The sequence below is a fragment of the Schistocerca americana genome, chromosome 8, assembly GCF_021461395.2.
Source record: "Schistocerca americana isolate TAMUIC-IGC-003095 chromosome 8, iqSchAmer2.1, whole genome shotgun sequence".
Lineage (NCBI taxonomy): Eukaryota > Metazoa > Arthropoda > Insecta > Orthoptera > Acrididae > Schistocerca > Schistocerca americana.
The window spans coordinates 141016975-141042609 of record NC_060126.1 but is presented as its reverse complement, the minus strand read 5'-3'; the positions used below and the strand labels follow the sequence as shown (position 1 = coordinate 141042609).

Below are 25635 nucleotides of genomic sequence, written 5' to 3'. Positions count from 1 at the left end.
CGGATTATCTCACGTTTTGGCAATGTTCCTTGGCCACCCAGGTCTCCCAACCTGTCAGTATGTGACTTTTCCCTGTGGGGGTACCTTAAGAACTGTGTCTATAACCACAAACCACGAAATTTGGACGAGTTGAAGAATGCAATCATTCAAGAAATTGCTGCCATCCCTGCAGAGATTTTAGTCCATGTGATGGAGGATTTTGAGAAGAGACTTGAGTCCTGCATTCGAAATGACGGACATCACCTTGACGACATTATTTTCACAAATAACTTTGTTAACTAAAATGGCAAATAATGAGCTTTGATTTTGTGTAAATAACATGCATTAATTTTAAAGTTGGCTGAGTATTATTTCATTAAAAACCGTCTCTCTCTCGTGTGTCACCCTGTACTATGGATACTTCAAACACCCTGATCGACAGATATCGAAAAGTTGTCAATAATAATCGATACTACTCTCGATGTATAGACCAATTTATGGTCGCCTTCTACTGAGGGAGGGGCAGGAGGGGGGCGGGCCAGTGATGGGGTAGTGACGGTAGCAATGTCGATCAGTATTGGTAATCCACGGAAGCGCCCGCCTCGTACCGATCAGCAGCTATGGCATAACTAACACACCCAAGTGATAAGGGCTAGCGAAAGCTGATTATAGAGACGTTAGTGTTTAAACCTGCTCCTTACATTATTTACCAATTGATCCGCACAACACAACATTTCGCCACGCTTTGAAAGGGCCAGTACTGATAGATCGCATTAATTGGCAGCAATCGAGAACAGAGAAAATTCAACCCGAAATGTTCAGATTTGTGTAGCATTCTTTCCGTAATGTGCGTGCTATACTGTTCGGCATTCATTTGTTTCTAAAGTGAATCAATTCTCATCACGTGCTCTCGCAGTGGAATGACGATCTAGAGACTCCCAAGATGCTAGAAAATTGAATACTTAACGCGCGTACTTGAAAAAGTGGGAAGGGCAATATTCTTGGTGAAGGCCCACGACCTTCAACATTTACCGAGCTTACCATGTGCTATGCAAGCGTGACTTCAGCACTGCTGAGTCTTATTAGGCACTTAAGTACTCTAAAAACCTCCTCTCGGTTTGTGGAGATATAATGACATAGTGTAAGACATAACAGAGTAAAGGCAAGCAGTTGGTATTTTCAATTACCCTTCTGGAACTGTGCGTTTTACTAACCAGATGGAACGCGGAAGACCACGTATGCTACTGCAAGTCCTTTCGCGTACTCTGTGTCGATTCATATATTCCATCAGGTCAATTTACCTTAGCTCTGTTGACAGTTTTTGTTGCTTGCATATGCCGAGACCCTTATTTCAGTACGTCAGTTTGGTGTTCGTGTAATAACTGAAGCGAAGAACTGCAGTACGATTTTGCTCCCTCACTTAAGTATCGGAATCACAATAAGAAATATGGTAACATGCTCCGAATTATCTTCAACAGAATGGGTGTAGGTTAGGAACTGGATTCCTCGTTAGAGAGGGGATGGGTTGGGTCACTTTCCCGACCCTAACCTCACCTGCAAGTCACACATGAAAAATAAAACAGTAGTACAGCAGATACAAGAATATGACGGCAAACATCTGGTGTCTGATATAAGGGAAGATCTTGAACTCCCTAAAGATGCCTTTAGAAGGCTGAAACTGACAAAAAATAACAAGGCAGTGAGGGATTTTGCGATGTCGCTGTTCGGGACTGCTCTCCTGTCCACGTAATTTACCCTGGAAGGAACACAAATCAAGGATTTACTGAATGATTAATTTGGGTCTGGGAAATGACGATGAGGAACCTCAGGCTGCAGAAAAAGAAAATGTGCATGCTGAACTGCCACCAGGTGAAGGTGACAGTGAAGGTGCTGAATGTGTGCTACTGCTAAAGATCCCTCATTCTTTGATGCTGTAATTTATGGCTGCAATTATGTCACCTTATTTGTCATTTCATTGTAGCCATTTTTGTTACTGTTTTTTTAATAAAAAGCGCGCGTCATAAAAAAACATCAGCATAGCAAAGCTTTTTCTATGCGACTCTAATGCACAAACAAACATAATCCACGGTGTCGTTGACGCCACTGTACTCTGACAGGCAATGCACAATCGACCAAGCAGCTGTTTTGACGAAAGCGTTTCACCATCGAGAGACGCATGAAGCTCCGAGTGGTGCCTCATCCAGCCTACCGCCATGAACAGAAGATCGCAATTTTAAATCCACCGATTGTAATGACAGTCTTTCAGAAGAAACGGACAATTTATTTTGCCGTCCTCTCCTAATTTGAGTATTTCACTTCTAACGATCTCGCCGTCAATGCACGTTAAATCGCAGTCCTCATTATTTACTTTAAGGGAGGTTACTACAGTCGTGTGTTACTGTGTGACATAAATCGCACAATGTTCGTATAAGATTTTATACATTCATCTTACAGCGTTTGCACGCGTGTACACATCATTGTATTGGTTGTTAGATTAGATTAGTTTTTCGTTCCATAGATCTGTGTTGAGGAGATCCTCGTGAATGTGGAACACGTCAATTTTTTTAAGCTGAAATAACCATAATAACAGCATGAATATATACAATACATCATTTGTTTCTATTAAAACATTCGTCAATGGAGTAGAAAGAGTTGGCCACTAGTAAGTCTTTCAGGCTCCTTTTAAACTGACCCTTATTTGTAACTAAATTTTTTATGTTTGCTGGCAAATTATTGAAGATGAGTGTTCCTGAGTAGTGGACCCCTTTTTGAACTAAAGTAAGTGCTTTTAACTTCTTGTGCAGATCATTTTTGTTCCTGGTATTGTATGTATGAACCGGAAAAAGAGATACATTATTTAGGACAAATTTCATTAAGGAGTAAATATACTGAGAGGCAGTAGTTAGTATACCCAGTTCTTTGAAGAAGTTTCAACAGGACGTCCGTGAATTTACTCCACAAATAATACGTATTACACACTTTTGCACTCTGAAAACTTTTGTTTGACCTGAAGAGTTACCCCAAAATATACCATATGACATTATGGAAAGAAAGTAGGCAAAGTATGCAAGCTTTTTCATTTTTATGTCGCCTATGTCTGCTAACACTCGAATTGCAAATACAGATTTGTTAAGGCGTTTCTGCAGTTCTGTGGTGTGCTCCTCCCAACTGAATGTATTATCAAGTTGTAATCCCAGGAATTTAAGACTGTCAACCTCTTCTATTTGCTCTTCTATTTGCTCTTCTTCATACTTTATGCGTATGTTGGGTGGAAACCTCTTAAAGGTTCTGAATTGCGTATAGTGAGTCTTTTCGAAGTTTAATGCCATTAACCTCTCCCCTTTGGCCAGTAACAGATCGTTCCAGCCGTAGCTACTTATTACTTTATACTGATCTTGCTTGAGATAAATTACAACTACTATGAAACACTTAGAAAGAAATAAGCAGTCTCGAGGATGACGGACTTCCACAGTACTGCTTACCTACCGCTGCCGTCCGGAGTGGCCGTGCGGTTCTGGGCGCTACAGTCTGAAACCGAGCGACCGCTACGGTCGCAGGTTCGAATCCTGCCTCGGGTATGGATGTGTGTGATGTTCTTAGGTTAGCTAGGTTTAATTAGTTCTAAGTTCTAGGTGACTGATGACCTCAGAAGTCCCATAATGCTCAGAGCCATTTGATCCATTTTGGAACCATCCCTGCCGCTTCCAGCGTTGTCTCTGCACATCACCGTCCCTCTACCGACCTTTTCCAGCAAAGTCTGGTGTCAATTTGTCGTTGATAAGGACGGAACGCTCGCCTCCGCCCTTCCCTTGCCAGTAGTCAGTGTAACACGTATTTTTATGACCGGCAGCCATGATGCTGACGGCGTGGAGTGTGGCGCTGGTGTTCGGCGCCCTGGCGGGCATCGTCCCGGTGGAGGACTCCTCCGGCTCCAGTCTGTGGCAGGCGTGCTTGTACCGGCATGCGCGTTCCGCTCCCAACACCAACACCACCGCCGACAACACCACCAGCACCATCAGTGTGGAGGAGCCACAGCTGGAGCGGGCCGATTACTCTCTCTACAGGGAGACATTCGCCGCCTGCTACGCCATCTTCATATTCGCCATCCCGTTTGCTGGTATCGCGTGGATCTACCTGTGCATCTACTCTGCGGCACACCACAACAGCAAGCGGACACGGCTCACTGGTGAGTGACTCACTTCTCAATGAGCCGGCCACTAGTGGCCGTGCGGTTCTAAGCGCTTCAGTCTGGAACCGCGTGGCCGCTACGGTCGCAGGTTCGAATCCTGCCTCGGGCATGGATGTGTGTGATGTCCTTCGGTTAATTAGGTTTAAGTAGCTCTAAGTCTAGGGGACTGATGACTTCAGATGTTAAGTCCCATAGTGCACCATCTCTTTCTTTCCCTTTTGGTCTCCAGGGACCATATCAATTCAGATCAGCTTTCTTTACGCTTTACCAATATAATTTGTTATATGTGAAACGTCCCCTTTTTAAACAATTATACACGACTGTCCTTAAACTGACACACAATGTTTTAGTGCAACGCAATCTGACTTTCAAAATTCCCTACTAAAGAATGGCCCTGACTGACATTAAACTATACCTTTCACAAATCACTTACCTCACAAAAATCTTCGCTGCTCAAGCTACTGCAATACAGGAGCGCCACTACTGCCAGCTAAATGAAAGATTCAAACTACTGAAGGCACTAACTACTGATAGGCATAGTTAGCAAATGAAAGATATTAATAGAGAACAAACAATGTATTTACCTTGATATCATCATGTATAAATATAGCAGTTCATGACAAATTACAAACCTCCGCCATCTCTCTCCCGACATCCACCACTGCTGGCGGCTCACCTCCAACTGCGCAACGCTACGCGCTGTTCACATCCAGCTGCCTAACACTACAATGGCGAGTATTACAACAATGCAAAGCAGCCACAGACTGCACACAGCACAGCCAGTGATTTTCATACAGAGGTGGCGTTACCAATAAAAAAACCTAAACAGCCTACTTACATATGTATTATATGGGTACGGTGTCCGTTCATTTGGACGTGTACGCCTGAAAGAACAGACACAATTGTGACGATATGCAGATACAATTTAGATTAAATAAATTTCCAATTTTCGTCAAGTAAATTCAGGATGATTCCGCTGCCCGTACCGATCCTTTTGACAAGCATAAATTTGTCTCCTTCGTAAGGAAAATGGACTGAAAAATTATTTTTTCGAAACCATGGGAAAACGCTAATACCTTTACTTCTGCAACTGGTTGGCTGTTATTTTCCAATTCTATCAGATTTCTACCTGCGACGTTACTACAGCGCAGCCATGTTCAAAATTTTAAAACCTCGTACACCTTTAACTGCCAGTCGTCCAAACCTTACTGTGTGCTTGATGGGTCCATCTGAGGCGGTACTTCCGTGAGTCCTTCACTTTGGACACCTTCAAGGTCGACCACATTTGAATTCAGAAGCCCTAACGTTACCAGTTGAAAATGAAGGAGCAGTGCTTATGAACAGTCATCAACTTTGAATATCCATTGGCGATAAACTGGTGGCCTGATATTTCAGTTTACTGTCACTTTCCTTTAAATAAAACGAAAATAAATAATTCTTCCTCACTTTTGTGAATAACTGTTGTGGCTTTTTCTAATAAACTCTTATTAACAAATGTTATTGTTGTGGTCTTCAGTCCTGAGACTGGTTTGATGCAGCTCTCCATGCTACTCTATCCTGTGCAAGCTTCATCTCCCAGTACCTACTGGAGCCTACATCCTTCTGAATCTGCTTAGTGTATTCATCTCTTGGTCTCCCTCTACGATTTTTACCCTCCACGCTACCCTCCAATACTAAATTGGTGATCCCTTGATGCCTCAGAACGTGTCCTACCAATTGGTCCCTTCTTCTAGTCAAGTTGTGCCACAAACTCCTCTTCTCCCCAATTCTATCCAGTACCTCCTCATTAGTTATGTGATATACCCATCTAATCTTCAGCAATCTTCTGTAGCACCACATTTCGAAAGCTTCTATTCTCTTCTTGTCCAAACTATTTATCGTCCATGTTTCACTTCCATGCATGGCTACACTCCAAATACTTTCAGAAACGCCTTCCTGACACTTAAATCTATACTCGATGTTAACAAATTTCTCTTCTTCAGAAACGCTTTCCTTGCCGTTGCCAGTCTACATTTTACGTCCTCTCTACTTCGACCATCATTAGTTATTTTGCTCCCCAAATAGCAAAATTCATTTCCTAATCTAATTCCTGCAGCATCACCTGATTTAATTCGAAAACATTCCATTGTCCTCATTTGCTTTTGTTGATGTTCATCTTATATCCTCCTTTCAAGACACTGTCCATTCCGTTCAACTGCTCTTCCAAGTCCTTTGCTCTCTCTGACAGAATTACAATGTCATCGGCGAACCTCGAAGTTTTTATTTCTTCTCCATGGATTTTAATGCCTACTTCGAACCTGTCTTTTGTTTCCTTTATAGCTTGCTCAATATACAGATTGAATAACATCGGGGATAGGCTACAACCCTGTCTCACTCCCTTCCCAACCACTGCTTCCCTTTCATGTCCCTCGACTCTTATAAGTGCCATCTGGTTTCTGTACCAGGGGATGGAAATTGCTTACAGATGTTCATTAAGAGTGGCGGCTTTGTCACAGCCTTTTTCGAAACCGCATTGCTTGTATAAGGAAGGGACAGGGAGCAGGCGTTTGGTGGCGCAGAGCAGCAGCGACTAACAGAGCCCCCGTATGTCGGTGTGCGCAGGTTCTGGTCCGGTGGCAGCCAGCTCGCAGCTGACGTCACAAGTGAGCACAGCGGACGCGTCGGTCGACGCACAGGTGGCGGACTGCCAACCGCTGGCGTCGGTGGCGGAGGAGGCATCGTCGGGAGACCTGCAGCCGCCGCAGCTGCAACAGCAGCCGCAGCCCACCACCATCACCTTCTCCGTGTCCGCTGCGCCCGCCTCGGAGGACAACACGGCCCTCCTGCAACAAGTGAGTCTTCCATTAGCCATTAGGAGACGTGATCGTGAAGTTAAATTATCACCTCAAAAACAGACATGCCTCCTTGCTGTGGTGCGGGGAGCTCGATGTGTACTAGGACTCCAAGCGCGTGCCTGCAAGGAATTTAAAAAAAAATAGTTACGTAACTTTATTTATTCAAGCTGATATTAAATTTCTGAGGATCCCTCTTTGGAATAATTATCGATGCATCGCAAACTAAGGGTGAAGTATACTGGTGTGCAAAACCTAAGGATCAAAGCGACTTTCATATGATACGACGTCCGCCCCCGGTAGCTGAGTGGTCGCCAGCACGGTAGCTCAGCGTGTTCGGTCAGAGGGTTAGCAGCCATATATGGAAGTGAAACATGGACGATAAATAGTTTGAACAAGAAGAGAACAGAAGCTTTCGAAATGTGTTGTTACAGAAGAATGCTGAAGATTAGATGGGTAGATCAGATAATTAATGAGGAGGTATTGAATAGAATTGGAGAGAAGAGGAGTTTGTGAGTTTGTGGCACAACTTGAGTCGAAGAAGGGACCGGTTGGTAGGACATGTTCTTAGGCATCAAGGAATCACCAATTTAGTATTGGAGGGCAGCTGGAGGGTAAAAATCGTAGAGGGAGACCAAGAGAGGAATACATTAAGCAGATTCAGAAGGATGTAGGCTGCAGTGGGTACTGGGAGATGATGCAGCTTGCACAGGATAGAGTGGCATGGAGGGCTGCATCAAACCAGTCTCAGGACTGAAGACCACAATAACATGAACGGCGTACTCCATGACCGAATTAATGAGATTCAAAACAGTAGGAAAGGCAGCATCAGTCGTAAGTGAGATATCATTGCACTGAAAATAGCTATATAGCAGTTGAAATCAATCTACAATAAACAGATCAAACATATAAGAGTGATGCTGCTCTTGAATAGTACATCGGGCAGAAGCTACTTTCGTCCTTGAGTTTTAAACGTCAGTGTAGTTACAGGCGTTCTTAATCGCTATATTCGTTTTTGAGTATCCTGTATATCTATACTTAGTGTGTGTGTATATATATATTAGTTAAGGCTCACCGGCCACTTGACCATCTTCTTCTGTGCGAATGCACAAACAGTACCCGAACTCTTACGGGAATCAGCAACGCGCCGCGAGTAAAGAGTATAATGGGCGGGGGGCACTACGAATGTAGTGCGGCACAATACTTTGAGAATGTGGGTTTCGCGGAAGGCGTGCCAGAGATAAATCCCTGCAGTCGCGCTATCCTCTGTGTCCTCGGTGGCTCAGATGGATAGAGCGTCTGCCATGTAAGCAGGAGATACCGGGTTCGAGTCCCGGTCGGGGCACACATTTTCATCTGTCCCCGTTGACGTATGTCAACGCCTGTAAGCAGCTAAGGGTGTTAATTTCATTTTATTCTGTATATCATTACGCAATCGCAAGTGACCTGACTGATGCGTATACCCAACATTGTGACCTGTGAAGCTGACAGCAGCTGCCTCCTTGAATTCGCAGGTGACAGTGACGGTGACGCCGCCGAGCTCCCCGCAGAAGGGCGGCGGCCCTCCCACCTGCCAGTCGTCGCCCGCGCCTTCGACGCCGCTCTCGCGCGCTGCCAGCGTCCGCAGCACGTCGAGCAGCATCGTGACGTCACTGAAGCACCGCATCTCGAACGCGAGCGTGTTCCGCTACCGCGAGGAGACGCGGGCCGCGCGCGTCTCGGCGCTCGTCGTGGTGATGGCGCTCTTCTGCTGGTTCCCCTACGTGGCGGCGCTGCTGCTGCACTCGGGGCTGCTGGTGGCGCTGCCCGCCGGCGGCGTGCCGCACTACGTGGACGCGCTCAGCCTCACCATGCTGGCCGCGGGCACGGTCGCTTCGCCATTTCTTTTCGCCCTCCGGTCGCGCCGCGTCCAGCGCGAGGTCCGCCGTATCTTCGGGCTGCCGAGGCCGTCCGAGGCGGGGTCCGGTACCGCCACGTGCCGTCGGAAGGCGCCCACGCTGAGGCGTCCGCCGTCTGTGCAGGTCCACCACCCCCAGCAGACGCATCTCACTGCAAACTACAGCCACGTGTCGCTGGACGTAATGGCCTCCCTGGCGGAAGGCGAGACTGACTCTCTGTCCAAAGACAGTTCCTCGTCGGTACTGCAGTCGTTGCTCAGCAAAACTAAATGGGGCTACAAGCAGCCCAAGTGCCGGACTATGCTGTGCGACTTCGTGCCAGTTCCCGATGCGGCCCTCAGCGTGGACACTTGTCGCAGTTCCTTCTCCAGTGGTGCTAGTACGCAGTACACGTCTTCCACCGTGGACACTGGAATAGATGACTGAGATCGCCAATTGCAGTGGTGTCGTTCGACTGTGTGATCGTAACGACTGTTCGAAAAGACACTGTACAGTGCCGCATTGTGTATTTGGCGTTTTCTGTGTCCGTAGCCTGGAGTGCGAGTAAAACTGATACTGTCAATGCACAATTGTGTACCATATTCCACTAAGTATTCAAACCGTCAAAAAATAACAAACACGTCTGTGTTTTTTGCTGTGTTAGAAATTTTGTAGAGCATTTACAATTAGGAACTTCAGTAAGGATGCTCTGGAGGTTGATGTGTAACAAGTGTACTGTTTAGGGGAAAGAAGCTGAAGCACAGTCTCAGCTGAAAATGGCTGCATACTGATTGCAGACTCTTCCATCGAGAGAATGATAAACTAGACTAAAATCAATGCTAGAGCATCACAAGTTAATTGTGACATACCTCGGACAAAGTCGTTGTAGTAGTAGTAGTGCTGTAAATAGAGCATATTCGAACAGTTAAGATATGTATAGTGCAGCGTGTCAGTATTCCTTACAATTAAGTTCCTGAAAGTGCTTAACTTTCTCAGAAGAATGATGAAGAGGTTGCTGAGGGTACTGCCAGCATATAACAAAATTTGCAGGGTCTTGTGATAGTAAGAAATTCCATTACTGTGAGTTCATTAAGGAAGAAAATTTATTGTGGAGACTGCTATAGGCAGCCAACATTTCAGATTTTCTAAAATTTCAGTATTCCACAGCTTGGTAGTGAAACTTCAAGTCCACAACTACATTGCTGAATATGAGAGAGAGAGAGAGAGAGAGAGAGAGAGAGAGAGAGAGAGAGAGAGAGAGAGAGAGAGAGAGAGAGAGAGAGAATGATAGTGATATTAGAGCACTTTCACATTTATGTAGATGGAATATGCTCTCTACATTGGTACAGCAGTATGTGATGATACGGTTGACCAGTGCTTATTTATATGAGCTCAAATTCTACTCACTGTAACTAACAGTCTTACCATGTGACAGGTACAAAGCTTGGCTGGGAATTAGTTATTTCTCACTGAGCATTTAAGTTACAATATCATTACTAAGTAATGTTACCCTTGCTGCAATGTAGCAGTACAGACTCATGCCACTGCCTATTGTTATTACTACAGCTAACCAACATGGGGAATTCGAAACACATTGTGCATGCTCCAATGCTCTGAAAAAAATCAATGAAAAGAAATATTATCCTAACAGATGGTCAGTTACTGTTGCTTGTAATTAACAGATGTTGGTAGATATTATTGTCAGAAATACTGGCATAATAAATTATTGAGTTAATATTAAGATTTATATCCTCAGCCTGTTTCAGCAAGGTCAGTCAAGCTAGTCAGAATATTAGTTTCTTTCAGACATCAAAAATTAGGCAATGATCAGAAGCTGATTACATCAAAAGAATACTGCTGTACCTTCTGAAACGTCTAGAAAATTATGTAGCAACTTATAAACTGTGTGTTCACATCCCTGCTATAGTGGGCTGTTTCTAAGTACAAATGATGTAAACAAAAAGTGACAACTTTAGAGGAACAGCATTCTTTCAAGCCAAATGTTTTGCCTGTCAAATTGTAAAATGCTATCAGCATAGTGATATTATATTTAAGTTTTGAAAAGACTGATTTAAAGTAATATTAAACTGTTGTTTTAATTTTTATAAAAAACACAATTCATCAAGAATTGCAGAAATAAATTTTTATTTTAAATGTTAGATATTTGATGGAGATTGTGCAGCTCAAAACTCACAAATTACACTTTTCTAAATTCAAAATATGTTTTGTATTAAACACATTTCAAATTAGAGGCAATTAATCTTGAATTATGCAAAACTTCAGCTGTGTTTTTATTAATTGCTTTGGCTAAAAATAAAACAATCTTCCTTTTGCTAAATACTCGTCAATTCATTTGAAATTCCTCATACTGTTAAAATTTAATGCTGACACCAGCTGGTTCACTAAGTAAGAATAGTCTTTCTTAGAAAAGTTTAATGAGTTACAATATTTTGTTGTTAGTTCAAAGCAGGCTTTATCTTGCAGTCTTGTCATTTCTTTTTTTATGACGGTTTTTCTCTCTATCTTTGCCTGTATTCTACAGTTTCTTCATCTGTTTATCTGCAGCAAATTTATTTCTCCAATGAATAAACTGAACAGTAACAGAAGATGTGTCATAGCAAACAGAATGCAATTTGAAACTTGTCTAAAAATAACTGCACCCGTACATCATTTTAACAATAGTTTTCAGCCATTAGTTGAAAGTGAGAATTTAATAGCAACGGCAAAAAGTCTCATAGCTGCAGTATTATTGTAAAATGGCTTCCACTCTTACAGCAAATGGACAATTCTCATTCTTGATAAATAACTCTGTGGTCATGCAAATAATAGTAGGCAAATGGTGGTAGGTAGACAACAGTGATTCAATGTAACTGGGGAAGCAGCGGCTTTAATAAGTATCAGCTTTTCTGTTTTTATATCTACATTTGCATCAGTGATGAATCTCTTGCATGAAAACTAAAAACACAACGAGTAGATTGACCACAAACACAGAGTTCACATTCTATAGTAAAATAAAGCTTCGTGGAGTCTGGGGGAAAGATTAAACTGTCGCGTCAATATAAACATACCTCTGGAACTCCATCTTGTCTGAAAACGACAAAACATCTTATATATATTGAGCTGTTTAAAATCAGTGTGCGAAGTACTTAGTTCGCTAACATCAACATAAAAAATCTCCTTTATTGTTTTTTTATACAGAACTGGTACAGAGTTTCATGTTAATTATCAAGTGCAATACTTCAAGTAACATAAAAAATTTCGTGTCATGCATGGGTGAAGTGCTACAACAAAATTACATTACAAATAGTTTCATGCCAGTGTTCATTGGATTACATATTAAAAAGGTGACCTCAACAGCAACCAATAACACCAGTACAGGGTCATTCACTGTGAGATCATGAGATCTCTCATGAAAACATTTAATTTTATTTACCAGGAAAGATGTATAAAATATGTCCCAATCAGGATAAAGTCTCAGTTGAAAGATAAAGTTCATGTTTGAGAAACATAGCAACCAGTCACTTTTTTATGAGTTTTACTTCTGTCAGTAGCTGCATTTTAATCATACCCCCTGGGAGCATCCCTTGCAAGTGTGAACGCCAGTACATCCAGCAAACACAGTGCTGCTTCTTGCAACCCTGCGTGGGACATATTAAATGTGTACATCTGGAGCATTAAGTTAAACCAGCATTGGTAGCACTCAGCATCAACAGAATGTACATTACAATTTGAGAAAACAAACATATTGTGCCAAGCTTGTCGACTGTGGGAGAGCATCATAAGTGGTCAGTTGAGATAAGGCTCCAGCACAAGTACGTCGACAGGATGGGGGCAGCCTGCTAAGTTCAGAATGGAACTCTCCACCAGCAGATATACACCAAGAAGGTAGACAGCTGTTGATGCTTCGCAGTTCTGGACAAGACTGAATGCACAGAGTTGAACAGTTGTCTGTGCTCCCCACCAAACCCTGCATCTGGGGCTCATATTGTTAGCCAATACAGATCATAATAATTCTTATAAAGTCTAGTTTTTTGTTGAAACGTGCACTTTTTTAAAATGTTAAATACCTATTAACATTAAGATGCCAAAAGAAGGATAAAATAGAATGTAAGTGAGGTTTATTGCAGCATTCTACGGTAGTATGAGTCGCTTACAGGATATCGTATTTTGAAAAGTTCCCACATCGACACTTGTATAATACCTGTGCTAGAACACACTAAAGAAGAACACACATGCGTACGCTAGTTATCTAACCAGTAACGGGACAATTGACCATCACAGGTTGTGTTCAAAATGACCTCTGGCAAAATCAATATACGCTTCCAGTCTAGTATGGAACGACTGCTGCAGAAATGTTAGCATTTCAGCAGAGATGTCCGAGCAGGCTGCAGTAAACGTAATTGAATATCATGGGGTGTAGTTGGTAGCTCCTTGCAGAAACTCTTTCAACTTTTCCAACAACAAAAAGTCTACAAGCGTCAAATATGAGGAACGGACCAACCAAGGTACAGGTCCTTTGCGTCCAATCCAATGATCTGGAAACAACTCTTGAAACAATGCCATAGTACTTCGTGTACCATGGGCTGCACAGCGATGATGTTGGTACTGCAGACTACTCTCTTAGTCTGTATGCGTGGAAAATAGTCTGTTGGGAGGCTGCAATACCTGTGCATGTTGAGTGTTCTGTCTCTGAAAAATGGGTGTATGAGCTGATGGTTCACTCTCCCACACCACATATTTACACTTTATGTGCGCTGACGTTCCACCTGTGTTAGTGGTAAGTTCCTATGGGACCAAACTGCTGATGTCATCGGTCCCTAGTCTTACACACTTCTTAATCTAACTTACGCTAAGGACAACACACACACCCATGCCCGAGGGAGGACTCGGCAAGGTGCCTCAGACTGCGCATCTACCCCGCGCGGCTGACATGCCACCTGATGAGGCCAATGGAGGTTGTCAACAGACCAATAGTGCATGGTTATGCTGTTTACCTGGCCATGGTTGGTAAATGTGGTTTCATCGCTAAACAAGATAAAGGATGCATCTGGAATATACAGATTTAATGCCCATGTACAGTAGTTAATGCGATTCTCATAATCGTTTCTATGCAGTTCTTGATGGAGGGAGATGTGATAGGGATGGAGCCTATGTCAATGGAAAATGCGTAGAACACTTGCCTGACACATGCTAGTTCCTCATACGATTGTGAAACAGCTAACGTCCGGATCAACTGCAACAGCAGCAAGAACATTACTTTCCCCCCTCTTCTGTCGTTATTTGTGTCCTTCTGTTACCTTGTCTAGGTGTTACAATACCATTTTCACGTACCTGGTTCAAGAGGTTGATAAATAATTGCCGAGATAGTTGACGTCTGTTGGGATATCTTGCCGCATACACCACACAATAACGAACTGCATTCTTCCTACACTCTCCATACACTACGAGAATGTGGACTTTTTCTGCACTAATAAGTTCCATCGTCCACTCACGATCTACTGCTTGGACTGTTACACTCTTACTGATTGGCAAGTCACACTGCACTCAAGGAACACGCAAGCACACTGTAACCAAACATAACTTCGTATATGGCAACTACGCAGGTTCAATGGCATAAACAAGTATCTGTGTGGAAATTTCAAAATGCTATAACTCGTAAACCATTCGCACTAAAATCCTGCAACAAACACCACTGACATTCTAATCTACCCTACTTTTAGTTTTTTAAAGTCAGCAGACATTGTTCCATTTAAAAAAAGCGCAAGTTTGCACAAAAATGCGCTTTCTAAGTATTACTCGTATTACCATTCCGTGAAAACCACACATCAATAGGATTCCCATTCCCGTAGTATTTGCAGTGCAAAGTTTACCACCTAAAATATTTCCGAAATGAAACAAAAGGGTGAAAAATTCTGTTGGAAGCACATACGTCAGAGCCCCCCCCCCCCTTTTTTTTTTTTTCATCCGACCCACCGACGGTACTTGGATTTACTCAATGTGGGACGCGAGTCGCTGTGATACAGTCTAAATTTAAATATTATCTGTAGAATACCAAGTGATTTTCACACGTGCGGAAACCACCTGGCTCTTGTGTGCCTTAAATTTACCATGTTCAACGATCAGGACCCGTTGTAAGATATGGAAATTTCGAACTCTCCTTTCATACACTGCATCACACATCACATGGCATTCTGCGATAAAGACATACATTCCTTGTGTACTGAAACCAGTCGTTTCTGCTGTGAACTTCATTCGTGGATATGGCGCTCAGTCACCGTCAGTCCAAGGCTTTTCTTGAAGAGAGTGATTCTGAATTCTGTTACTTGCCTTATCATACAACAGTGAGGTGGCTCAGCAGCGGTGAAGTTCTGTTCCAGTTTTAAAAGCTCCGAAACAAAAAGTTCTCACTGAAAAACACAGAGCTGATCCACAGTTGTCAGATCCTAGTTGGCAGACAAAAGTTGTAATTTTTGGCCGACATGACATCCCACACGAATGAGCTGAAGTTTAAAATTCAGGGTAAGGATAACCTCGTCTATATCTCTACAGAATCATCAAAAGAGGTCAGACGACGCTGTCATTATCTTAAGCGTAACCGTAAGGAGAAACTTATTCTCATTGTCACTAGTTTAAAGAGGTCAATCTTCGAAAAAGTCAACCTTGATTTTCCGTAAGAAGTTATTCGTGACTTGAAGAAGCGTCTTTTGGAGAGTGACATTCTTTTGTTCCAGAATCCGCTTGAGTGTAGCCTCGGTGATGTGGTAATTGTATTACAGTTGAAGCTCATTGATTTGGAAGCAAATGTCTTGTTGAAAGAGAAACACAGAGAAAGAAAGCTTGTTGAGTTTCCGAAACTAAAGAAATTTGCGATGGTATATAGCACCAGTGTTTGGGACAACTGATGTCTGTGAGCAAACGTTTTCGAAAATGAGGTATGTTAAGTCAGCACATCGAATGAGACTGACAGATGAATATATGAAAGCAGTTATCTCGACTGGATACGGCAACACCAAACTAATCATTAATGATGTCTTGAAAGCCAAACGTCAGTTTCACAAATCACACTAACGTTCTTTTGCTGCTTAGTTTGTGAGATTTCGATATGTGCATGCAAGATCTGATGGAACTACCGTGGAAGAGGAGTTTATTGTTTAACGTCCCGCCGACAACGAGGTCATTAGAGACGGATGTAACTCTCTTTTTGCTAACGTCACCTTCTCTAATAACCTTTTTAGCAAATAAATACAGCGTGAGTCAGGAGGAAAGGTACTTGCTTTGAGACGCGGTTGTATTAGTGATTCTTAACAAAAAACTTCAGAGTGACATACGCCCTATTGCGAATGGTTTCCGAGATAGAACACGTTTAATATCACTTTTGTACGTTTTTCTTTAATAACTCGAAAAGCGCACACTCCAACGAAAACGTGTCTCGGTGCACAATTAAACTAAATTAAATTTGCTACAGAAAAGGTCCTATTTATATTTTGATTAGGACTAACAGTTTGCGCGGAGAGAGAATATTGAATCATCTGGCGCGATGCGCATGCGCTGTAACTTAAGTACTTTTTGTAGGCCAGTTTGAGGTAGTTTTCCGACTTGATAGACCACAATCATCTCGTATCAAAATTTTAGTCTCACCTTCCTCTATATTACTGTGGTACGTTGTAAACAATGACAATGAATAATGTAGAAAATAAAGAGAAACGTACATTAAAAGTGTTTTATCTCGGAAACCACCCGGAATAGGGCATATGTGCATATCAAGTTTTCTGTTCAGAATCAGTAATGCTATCACCCGTCAAAACACGTATGCTTCCTCCTGACTCACCCTGTATATTGGTTGCGTGCCACTCACACATTATTCACGCGGAATGCTGAACTTAGTTTCCCGTCTTTTACCCCAAAGCTTTCTGTATTATACAGAATGATGACGTGGTCCGCGCTAGTTATTTTGCCAGATATATGGCAAGTTGTCAAAAAAGTTTGGTGTCCTCTGCTTTAAGTAATTGGAAACGGTGCCGCGGTTTCTACCGTAATGCTGTAATGACGTAATGTTGGCTGCCTGCACTGTTCTGGGGCCTGCTCTTCGCATTACGGGAGAAACTGTGACTCCGTTATCACCCTTCAGAGTCTGAGTATTTCAGAAGGAATGAGGTTTAGAACTGTGAAAACAAGTCATCCGTCACTAATTGTACCTCTGATTTTCATTGCCATAGAAAAAAAAGTATATGTGCCATTTAAAAAAGAAGTAGCTTTGTGTTGAAAGTGATGTTTATTTGTTTTTATGGATTATGCATTCCCGCCGATTGTGAGAGTCCCTGACGTAGCTGCATTCCTGCTTAATTTTTCACATATTGGTACGTTTCGGAAATACATGAGGTGGCAAGGCTAAATGTCACACCCTATATATGGGCCACCGGCACGTGTCTCGACACTTCGTCGGAAGATCGTGAAAGTGACACTCATCGGAACGTCACAGAACTTCAATGCAGCCACCTGGCTGGAAGCCCGAGAAGATTTCATCAGTTCCGCCTCTATACCTTACTGTTTTCCAAGTCAGCATGAAATTCAGTGTAAGATTTCAAAGATATTTTACCCCTGGTGCGTTACATTTATCGTTGTCAGTCTTTTTTCTTTAATGCAATTTTTTTTAATAAAATTCACCAGGGAACAAATGCACTGTAGGAATTTTGCAAGGATTCGAGTTTTTTAAAGCAAATGCTTACAACGTGGGTCTCGTGACTGTCATGCAAACATGGAATCCATGGCTTCAGGAGGGACATACTCATCGCCGTGCAAGATTCCAACAAATCCACAAGAGTAGCGCCCGAGAGGACATATTCATTAGGCCACGCAGGATCGTACAGCCGCGTCATGTATCATGAGTAAGTGGAGCTGAAGCAAGAGATTATCAACGCGTTATCATATGGAGCCTCACGGACTGTCAGCACGACGATCAACCTTTCAGCTTCCCTTGGCAGCAGGAGAGACGTTGTCGACAATGGTGCATGTGATAACAACAACTGGACACAGGAGTGGCACCATATCACCTCCAACGAGACCCACGAGTGTGTTAAGGGTCACAACGGACCTATAAACGTGTGGAGGATCCGAGGAGAATAAATGTTGCCTCACTGGCATTCATCACCGTCATACGTCTCCTTCACCTGGTATGATGGTATGGACTGCTGTTGGGTAAAAATCATAATCAACTCTCTGGTTCAAATAGCTTGTAATTTCCACATCAGTGATTAAATTATTCAAATGGCTCTGAGCACTATGGGACTTAACATCTTAGGTCATCAGTCCCCTAGAACTTATAACTAGTTAAACCTAACTAACCTAAGGACATCACACACATCCATGCCCGAGGCAGGATTCGAACCTGCGACCGTAGCAGTCGCGCGGTTCCGGACTGCGCGCCTAGAACCGCGAGACCACCGCGGCCGGCTATTAAATTATTGACGTCTTAAAGCTGTCAGCTGTGCCCTGTCTTTGCATTCTCTGAGATGTCTTTCAGCAAGATAACGCAAGACAATAAGGGTCATTGCAAATTTTGGTGATAAACATCTTAGTAAATTAGCTTACTACGCCTATTTTCACTCATTGCTTTCATATGGCATCATATTTTGGGGTAATTCATCACTGAGAAATAAAGTATTTATTGCACAAAAGCGTGTAATCAGAATAATAGCTGGAGTCCACCCGAGATCATCCTGCAGACATTTATTTAAGGATCTAGGGATATTCACTGTAGCTTCTCAGTATATATACTCGCTTATGAAATTTGTTATTAACAACCAAACCCAAGTCAAAAGTAATAGCAGTGTTCATAACTATAATACTAGGAGAAAGGATGATCTTCACTATTCAAGATTAAATCTAACTTTGGCACAGAAAGGGGTGAATTACACTGCCACTAAAGTCTTTGGTCACTTACCAAATAGTATCAAAAGTCTGACAGATAACCAACAAGTATTTAAGAAGAAATTAAAAGAATTTCTGAATGACAACTCCTTCTACTCCATAGAGGAATTTTTAGATATAAATTAAGAACAAAAGAAAAAAAACACAAAAATTATAAAAAATAAAAAAAAATACAAAAAATAAAAAAGTTGTTAAATTAACTTAATTATGTCATGTACTGGAAAATTTGACTCGTTCCACATCATTACGAAATATCGTATTCATGATCCATGGAACTAGTATTAATCTAATCTAATCTAATCTGCATGTTGCCCGTGGTGTCCTGAGCTGCCTCAACAAGGTATGTGTTCGACTACTGCCTGGCCAGCACGACTTTTCAGATCTCTTACCGACTGAACTCATCTGGTAATAGGCTGCCGAGAAACTGGCACAGAGTTGAAGAAGTATGGACTGAAATACATGCATGTGTCACTCAAGCCCAAACAGACGTGATGACCAGCTGAGCTAGAGCGATTGTTGCTGACAGAAGTGGACTCCTTGCGTACTAAGTTTCGCACCCTTATAACTTCAAATCACCTACCATGTATTCTTGCTACTAAAAGGCACTGTCAAACGAAAAAGAAACATGCGAAAAAAAAACAGTTAAACTATTTATTATTTCAAAAGTAATCGCCATAACTGTTAATACATTTATTCCACTGTGTGACAAGCCAGCCAATTGTTTCACGGAAAAATGTTTACTGTTGCCTACGGAGCAATAATTGTACTGAGAAACGCCCGTCTTCGTTCGAAGGAAATCGACGACCATTGATGTCTTTGTACATGGACACTTAGCAAAAACTGGAGCGCGCCGTCAAGTCCAAACGCCCAGTAATGTTGGCGGACGACATCATTTTGTTGCAGGATAATGCCCGTTCACGTGTTACCAAGGTTGTTTTGACTACATGGCAGAATGAAACTTTCACTCAGCAGCAGAGTGTGCGCTGATATGAAACTTCGTGGCAGATTAAAACTGTGTGCCGGACCGAGACTCGACCTCAGGACCCTTGCCTTTCGCGGGCGAGTGCTCTCCCAACTGAGCTACCCAAACACGACTTTCGCCCTCTCCTCACAGCTTTACTTCCAGCAGTACCTCTTCTCCTACCTCCCAAACTTCACAGAACCTCTCCTGCGAAACTTGCAGAACCAGCACTCCTGGTAGAGAGGCTTTGCCATAGCCGGGAAGACGTTTCCAGAATGAAATTTTCACTCTGCAGGCAAAGGTCCATAGTTCGACGCTCGGTTCGGCACACAGCCAGGAAGTAACACGGCAGAAGTTTCGCTGGGAAGCCCTTGCACATCCTCCATGCAGTCCCGATCTCTCCCCATGTTACTTTCATATTTTTTGAGCCCTGAAGAAAGATATTCGTGTCCTTCAGTTTGCTTTGGACGAAGAGGTGCGGACCTAGAAACAATCAAGGATCTACATGCAACCGCAACATTTTTCCATGAAGGCATTGACCAGCTTGTCTCACAATGATAAATATATCAATAGATATGGCGATTACGCGGGGGTTCTTGAAAGTAACGGCACAGAATTTTTTATTGTGTTCTCAAAACTGGCTAAAGTATTACAAGTCATGCACATTGCTCGGCCGGCTTTCCTTCTTCAGTGCCACAAGTTGCAACCCTCTGCCGCTAGAGGGCTCCAAATTGTTGCGTGCAACATGGCAGTGTGTAATGTAACTGTGTCGGTGGGTGAGAAATAGGGTGATGTAATCGAGTTTCTCATCGCAGTAAATGTGCTTCCAATTGAAGTCCATAGACGAACGATAGCTGTACACGATATCCATTGTGCCAGCATCAGTAATGCGCGTATTGGGTTTTCGTGTTCGTTATGAAGGAAATTGTGCTAAACTCAATGTGTGTGGCAGATCTCCAGTGGACGGAAGCGTATGGCAAACGACGAGACTCATCGGAATCGGGTTAATGAACTCATCAGAGAAAATTGTCAGATAACACCGACACAGCTCTCAGATAAGTGTGCCATGTGCCTTGGGTTAACTGTCATCGATCATCCTCTATACAATCCCGACTTGGCCCCATCCGATTGTCACCTGTTTCCAAAATTTAAAGTACATCCACTAGGACTTCACTGTGATAGTGATGAAGCGGTGCAAACAAAGCTGAGGTTGTGATCTGTCAACAAACTCAAACATTCTGCAGTGACAGTATCAACATTACTTTTCAGCATGCCCTCGTACGTTTGAAATACTAAACAGTTTTTTTACTTTTTCCATCTGTTTCGTTTTCGTTTGGCTATACTTCATATAACGTATGCGCTCGGCAAGTACAATTTCTTTATTTGCTCTCCTTTCCCACGCTGAAATTTTAGTGGCCCGCAGTGTACTTTGTGGAGCATCGTATGCTTCCTGTTATTTGACCAAGAGAACTAAACAGTAGTAAACGGTAGTCAGAACTCTGAACTCACATTTGGGAAGGTTGTGGTTCAAATCCCCGTACTGTCAAGCAGGTTAAGGTTTTTGGTGTTGTACCTAAATCACTTAAGGCAAATACTGGGATGGATGTTTTGAAAGAGCATGGCCGATTTCTAATCTGGCACATTCTGTACGGATTTCGTCTTCCATTTCTAGAAATTTTACTACGAAACATGCTTACATTACAAGAAAATTTGTTCAAATGTGTGTGAAATCTTATGGGACTTAACTGGTTATCAAGGTCATCAGTTCCTAAGCTTACACACTACTTAACCTAAATTATCCTAAGGACAAACACACACACACACGCACATGCCCGAGTGAGGACTCGAACCTCCGCTGGGATCAGCCGCACCGTCCATGACTGCAGCGCCTCAGACCGCTCGGCTAATCAAGCGGCAAGAAAATTTGTGACGCACTCCAATCATTCACGTAATGTACCTTGTCAGATGGCTCAGGTTAAAAAAAAAATACTTTTTTCTAGCTATAAAGATGACCTTCGACTACGCTCCTTGAAGACAAGTACATTATTAACGCAATAGGACTCGTTTATTTACGACGTTCGTAGCAGATTGCCTATGGAGCCCATTAAGATTTGTTTTGGTTGATGAGAACGCTTTGTGGAGCACCATATGCATTCTGTTATTTGACCAAGGGAAGTAAACAGGAGTCAGCACTCTGAACTCACATTTGGGATGGCTGTGGTTTAAATTCCCGTCCTATCAAGCAGATTAAGATTTTTGGTCGTGCGCCTAAATCATTTAAGGCAAATACTGGGATGGATCCTTCGAAAGAGATTTCTAATCTGGCACATTGTATATGGATTTCATCCTACATTTCTAGAAACTGTACTGCGAAACATACATTACAAGGAAATTTGAGACACGCTCCACTCATTCACATAACGTACGTTGTCAGATGGTTCGGATAAAAAAATAAAAAAAATAATAATAAAAAAAATTACTTTTGTCAAGCGGCAAAGATGACGTTCGATCCTGCACCTTCATTAACATTATTAACGCGATAGGACTCGTTTATTTACGACATTCGTAGCAGATTGACTATGGAGCCCGTTAAGATTTGTTTAGGTTGATGGGTAGGCTGTCTAGTTATCAAGACGTTTGTATAACATTACTGCTGAGAGGGCAACTGTCTAGCAGTATGGTGAATTTTATGCATTCTTATATGTATGAAAATGCAGAGTTTTGTCACTTGCTCGAGTCACGATGCAGCTGGTGGACCTATAGTATTCTGTAGTTCGCTGCATGCTCTCTGACAGTGACGTGAAACACGATGGCCGCGAAGGAATGCCCAACTACTCAGGGAATGAAGTACATTATAAAATTGTTATATGTCACTCCTGTATAGACTTAGGGAAACAAGTAAGCTGCGGGCGAGATACATGTATTCTTTGAATGTAATTGAACTCAGAGAAATCAGGGAATACTACGGCACATAATCTGGATATGAGAAATTCACAACATATGAAGAACTGTGTTAGAGCAATTTGGGACTTGTGATCAGTAGCTTGATGTTGATCGGAATGTATTAAACAGTTTGTTGGCTGCGACTGAAGTTTAGTGTGGAACAGTTTCATTTTAATTAAGGACGAGAAAGATTTACGTAAAAGTGACAGAATACTTATTATGTGAAAAGGCTGTCTGTTCTGACGCTCTCAGATAATTAAAATTGAAACATATCAAGACTTGTTAGCAGCTGCAGATAGCGATTATCAGGAGGTTTAGTTTATGTCCCTGTCGTGTGGTATTTGATCTGGGTTAGTGACGAAAAGTTTTTGCCTCCGACTCAAGTAGGCCGTTTGATGGGCTATAGATCAATCGCCAATGATAATTAAGGGCCACACGACAGCAGCTTCACCACATATTGCTCTGACAAACGACCTTTTTACGATATGGAAGCTACAAACTGTGGAAATAAATGCACTTTTTTGTTATTATTTTCGTTAAGAAACATTCCAGAAAATCATAATGTTAATATTTCAAACTTGGTTTGCACTGATCGATTATAAAATGTTAAAGAACATAAATGTACTGACTCAACAGGAATGATTCCTTGTTTGGAAGAGCAGTAATAATCGCATCATCCAAAATCCGCTTCTGAGGATACAGTGATCAGATGGAGCTTTCACGTCGGTAGTGATAAGCGAGAATGATAAATTCGCACAGACTAGTCCTCTACACGTCTGGTCGGTCTGGAACTCTGTCATGACATAGTAATTCCTCCACAACGTCTTAAGCAGTTCTGTGCAACATAAATCCCTAGTTTTCATCAGCAGATGACTAGTTTTAGAAACCGTTTCTTTTTGTTATTATTTTCTGTCGCGAAGAAGTTAAGTGTCAGCTACAAATCGAAAGTTTCGGGGTTCAATCTCAGGCGGTTCGAGGATTTTTTTCTGTCACTTATTGATTGATTCAACGCCAAGTTGAAGGCTTCTCAATAACTGGCTGGTTCGGAGTAATGCAACGACACCCCATCTCAAGTAGCACCAGGCGTCCTAACGCAGTGTGGTACTGTAACAGTACGGTAGCATTACCCTAACAGCTCATTTACATCATCAAACAACGAGAAGCCTTCGGTAGAGGTCTGGGTAAAGGCGTGTTTACACCTGTGCGCCTTGCGGCTAGACGGCGAGCGGCTACGGTTGCACACACGCGTGTAGGTGCACGCCTTTTCCACAATATGTGCGCACGAGTGATTCCAATCGCACCTGCGGACACACTGGGCGCTTTTACATGTGTGTGTGTGGGGGGGGGGCAAGCACAGTCGCACGGCGATTAGCCGCAAGGCGCAATGGTGTAAACGCGCCTGAGTTTATGCTTAGGCACGGGAGCAGAAAATCAATCAACAACGAACACAGCGTCTGAACCTCTGCAAGTGGGTCCACAGTATGAGTGTATCATCTCCATTTGTGTCTGAAATAAGGACTCCTCATTTACATTATTTTATTGCTATTCAACTGGGGCCTGATGACAGCGCGTTAGAGCACACGGTTTGTCATGACGTACCAGTTATAAATACACTCCTGGAAATGGAAAAAAGAACACATTGACACCGGTGTGTCAGACCCACCATACTTGCTCCGGACACTGCGAGAGGGCTGTACAAGCAATGATCACACGCACGGCACAGCGGACACACCAGGAACCGCGGTGTTGGCCGTCGAATGGCGCTAGCTGCGCAGCATTTGTGCACCGCCGCCGCCAGTGTCAGCCAGTTTGCCGTGGCATACGGAGCTCCATCGCAGTCTTTAACACTGCTAGCACGCCGCGACAGCGTGGACGTGAACCGTACGTGCAGTTGACGGACTTTGAGCGAGGGCGTATAGTGGGCATGCGGGAGGCCGGGTGGACGTACCGCCGAATTGCTCAACACGTGGGGCGTGAGGTCTCCACAGTACATCGATGTTGTCGCCAGTGGTCGGCGGAAAGTGCACGTGCCCGTCGACCTGGGACCGGACCGCAGCGAGGCACGGATGCACGCCAAGACCGTAGGATCCTACGCAGTGCCGTAGGGGACCGCACCGCCACTTCCCAGCAAATTAGGGACACTGTTGCTCCTGGGGTATCGGCGAGGACCATTCGCAACCGTCTCCATGAAGCTGGGCTACGGTCCCGCACACAGTTAGGCCGTCTTCCGCTCACGCCCCAACATCGTGCAGCCCGCCTCCAGTGGTGTCGCGACAGGCGTGAATGGAGGGACGAATGGAGACGTGTCGTCTTCAGCGACGAGAGTCGCTTCTGCCTTGGTGCCGTTGATGGTCGTATGCGTGTTTGGCGCCGTGCAGGTGAGCGCCACAATCAGGACTGCATACGACCGAGGCACACAGGGCCAACACCCGGCATCATGGTGTGGGGAGCGATCTCCTACACTGGCCGTACACCACTGGTGATCGTCGAGGGGACACTGAATAGTGCACGGTACATCCAAACCGTCATCGAACCCATCGTTCTACCATTCCTAGACCGGCAATGGAACTTGCTGTTCCAACAGGACAATGCACGTCCGCATGTATCCCGTGCTCTAGAAGGTGTAAGTCAACTACCCTGGCCAGCAAGATCTCCGGATCTGTCCCCCATTGAGCATGTTTGGGACTGGATGAAGCGTCGTCTCACGCGGTCTGCACGTCCAGCACGAACGCTGGTCCAACTGAGGCGCCAGGTGGAAACGGCATGGCAAGCCGTTCCACAGGACTACATCCAGCATCTCTACTATCGTCTCCATGGGAGAATAGCAGCCTGCATTGCTGCGAAAGGTGGATATACACTGTACTAGTGCCGACATTGTGCATGCTCTGTTGCCTGTGTCTATGCGCCTGTGGTTCTGTCAGTGTGATC

The 25635-nt window shown here is 43.4% G+C and overlaps 1 protein-coding gene across 1 annotated transcript in view; it reads left to right on the top strand.

Annotated features, from left to right (window-relative positions):
* Window positions 1–11176, top strand: part of LOC124544712 (tyramine receptor tyra-2) — a 77693-nt gene extending 66517 nt beyond the window's left edge. The window contains exons 4-6 of the mRNA XM_047123358.1: window positions 3830–4165; window positions 6770–6999; window positions 8514–11176. Of these exons, the coding sequence (XP_046979314.1) occupies window positions 3830–4165; window positions 6770–6999; window positions 8514–9323 (1376 nt within the window). The 3' untranslated portion in view covers window positions 9324–11176. The remainder of the gene's footprint in view (window positions 1–3829; window positions 4166–6769; window positions 7000–8513) is intronic.
* The last annotated feature ends 14459 nt before the right edge of the window (window positions 11177–25635 follow it).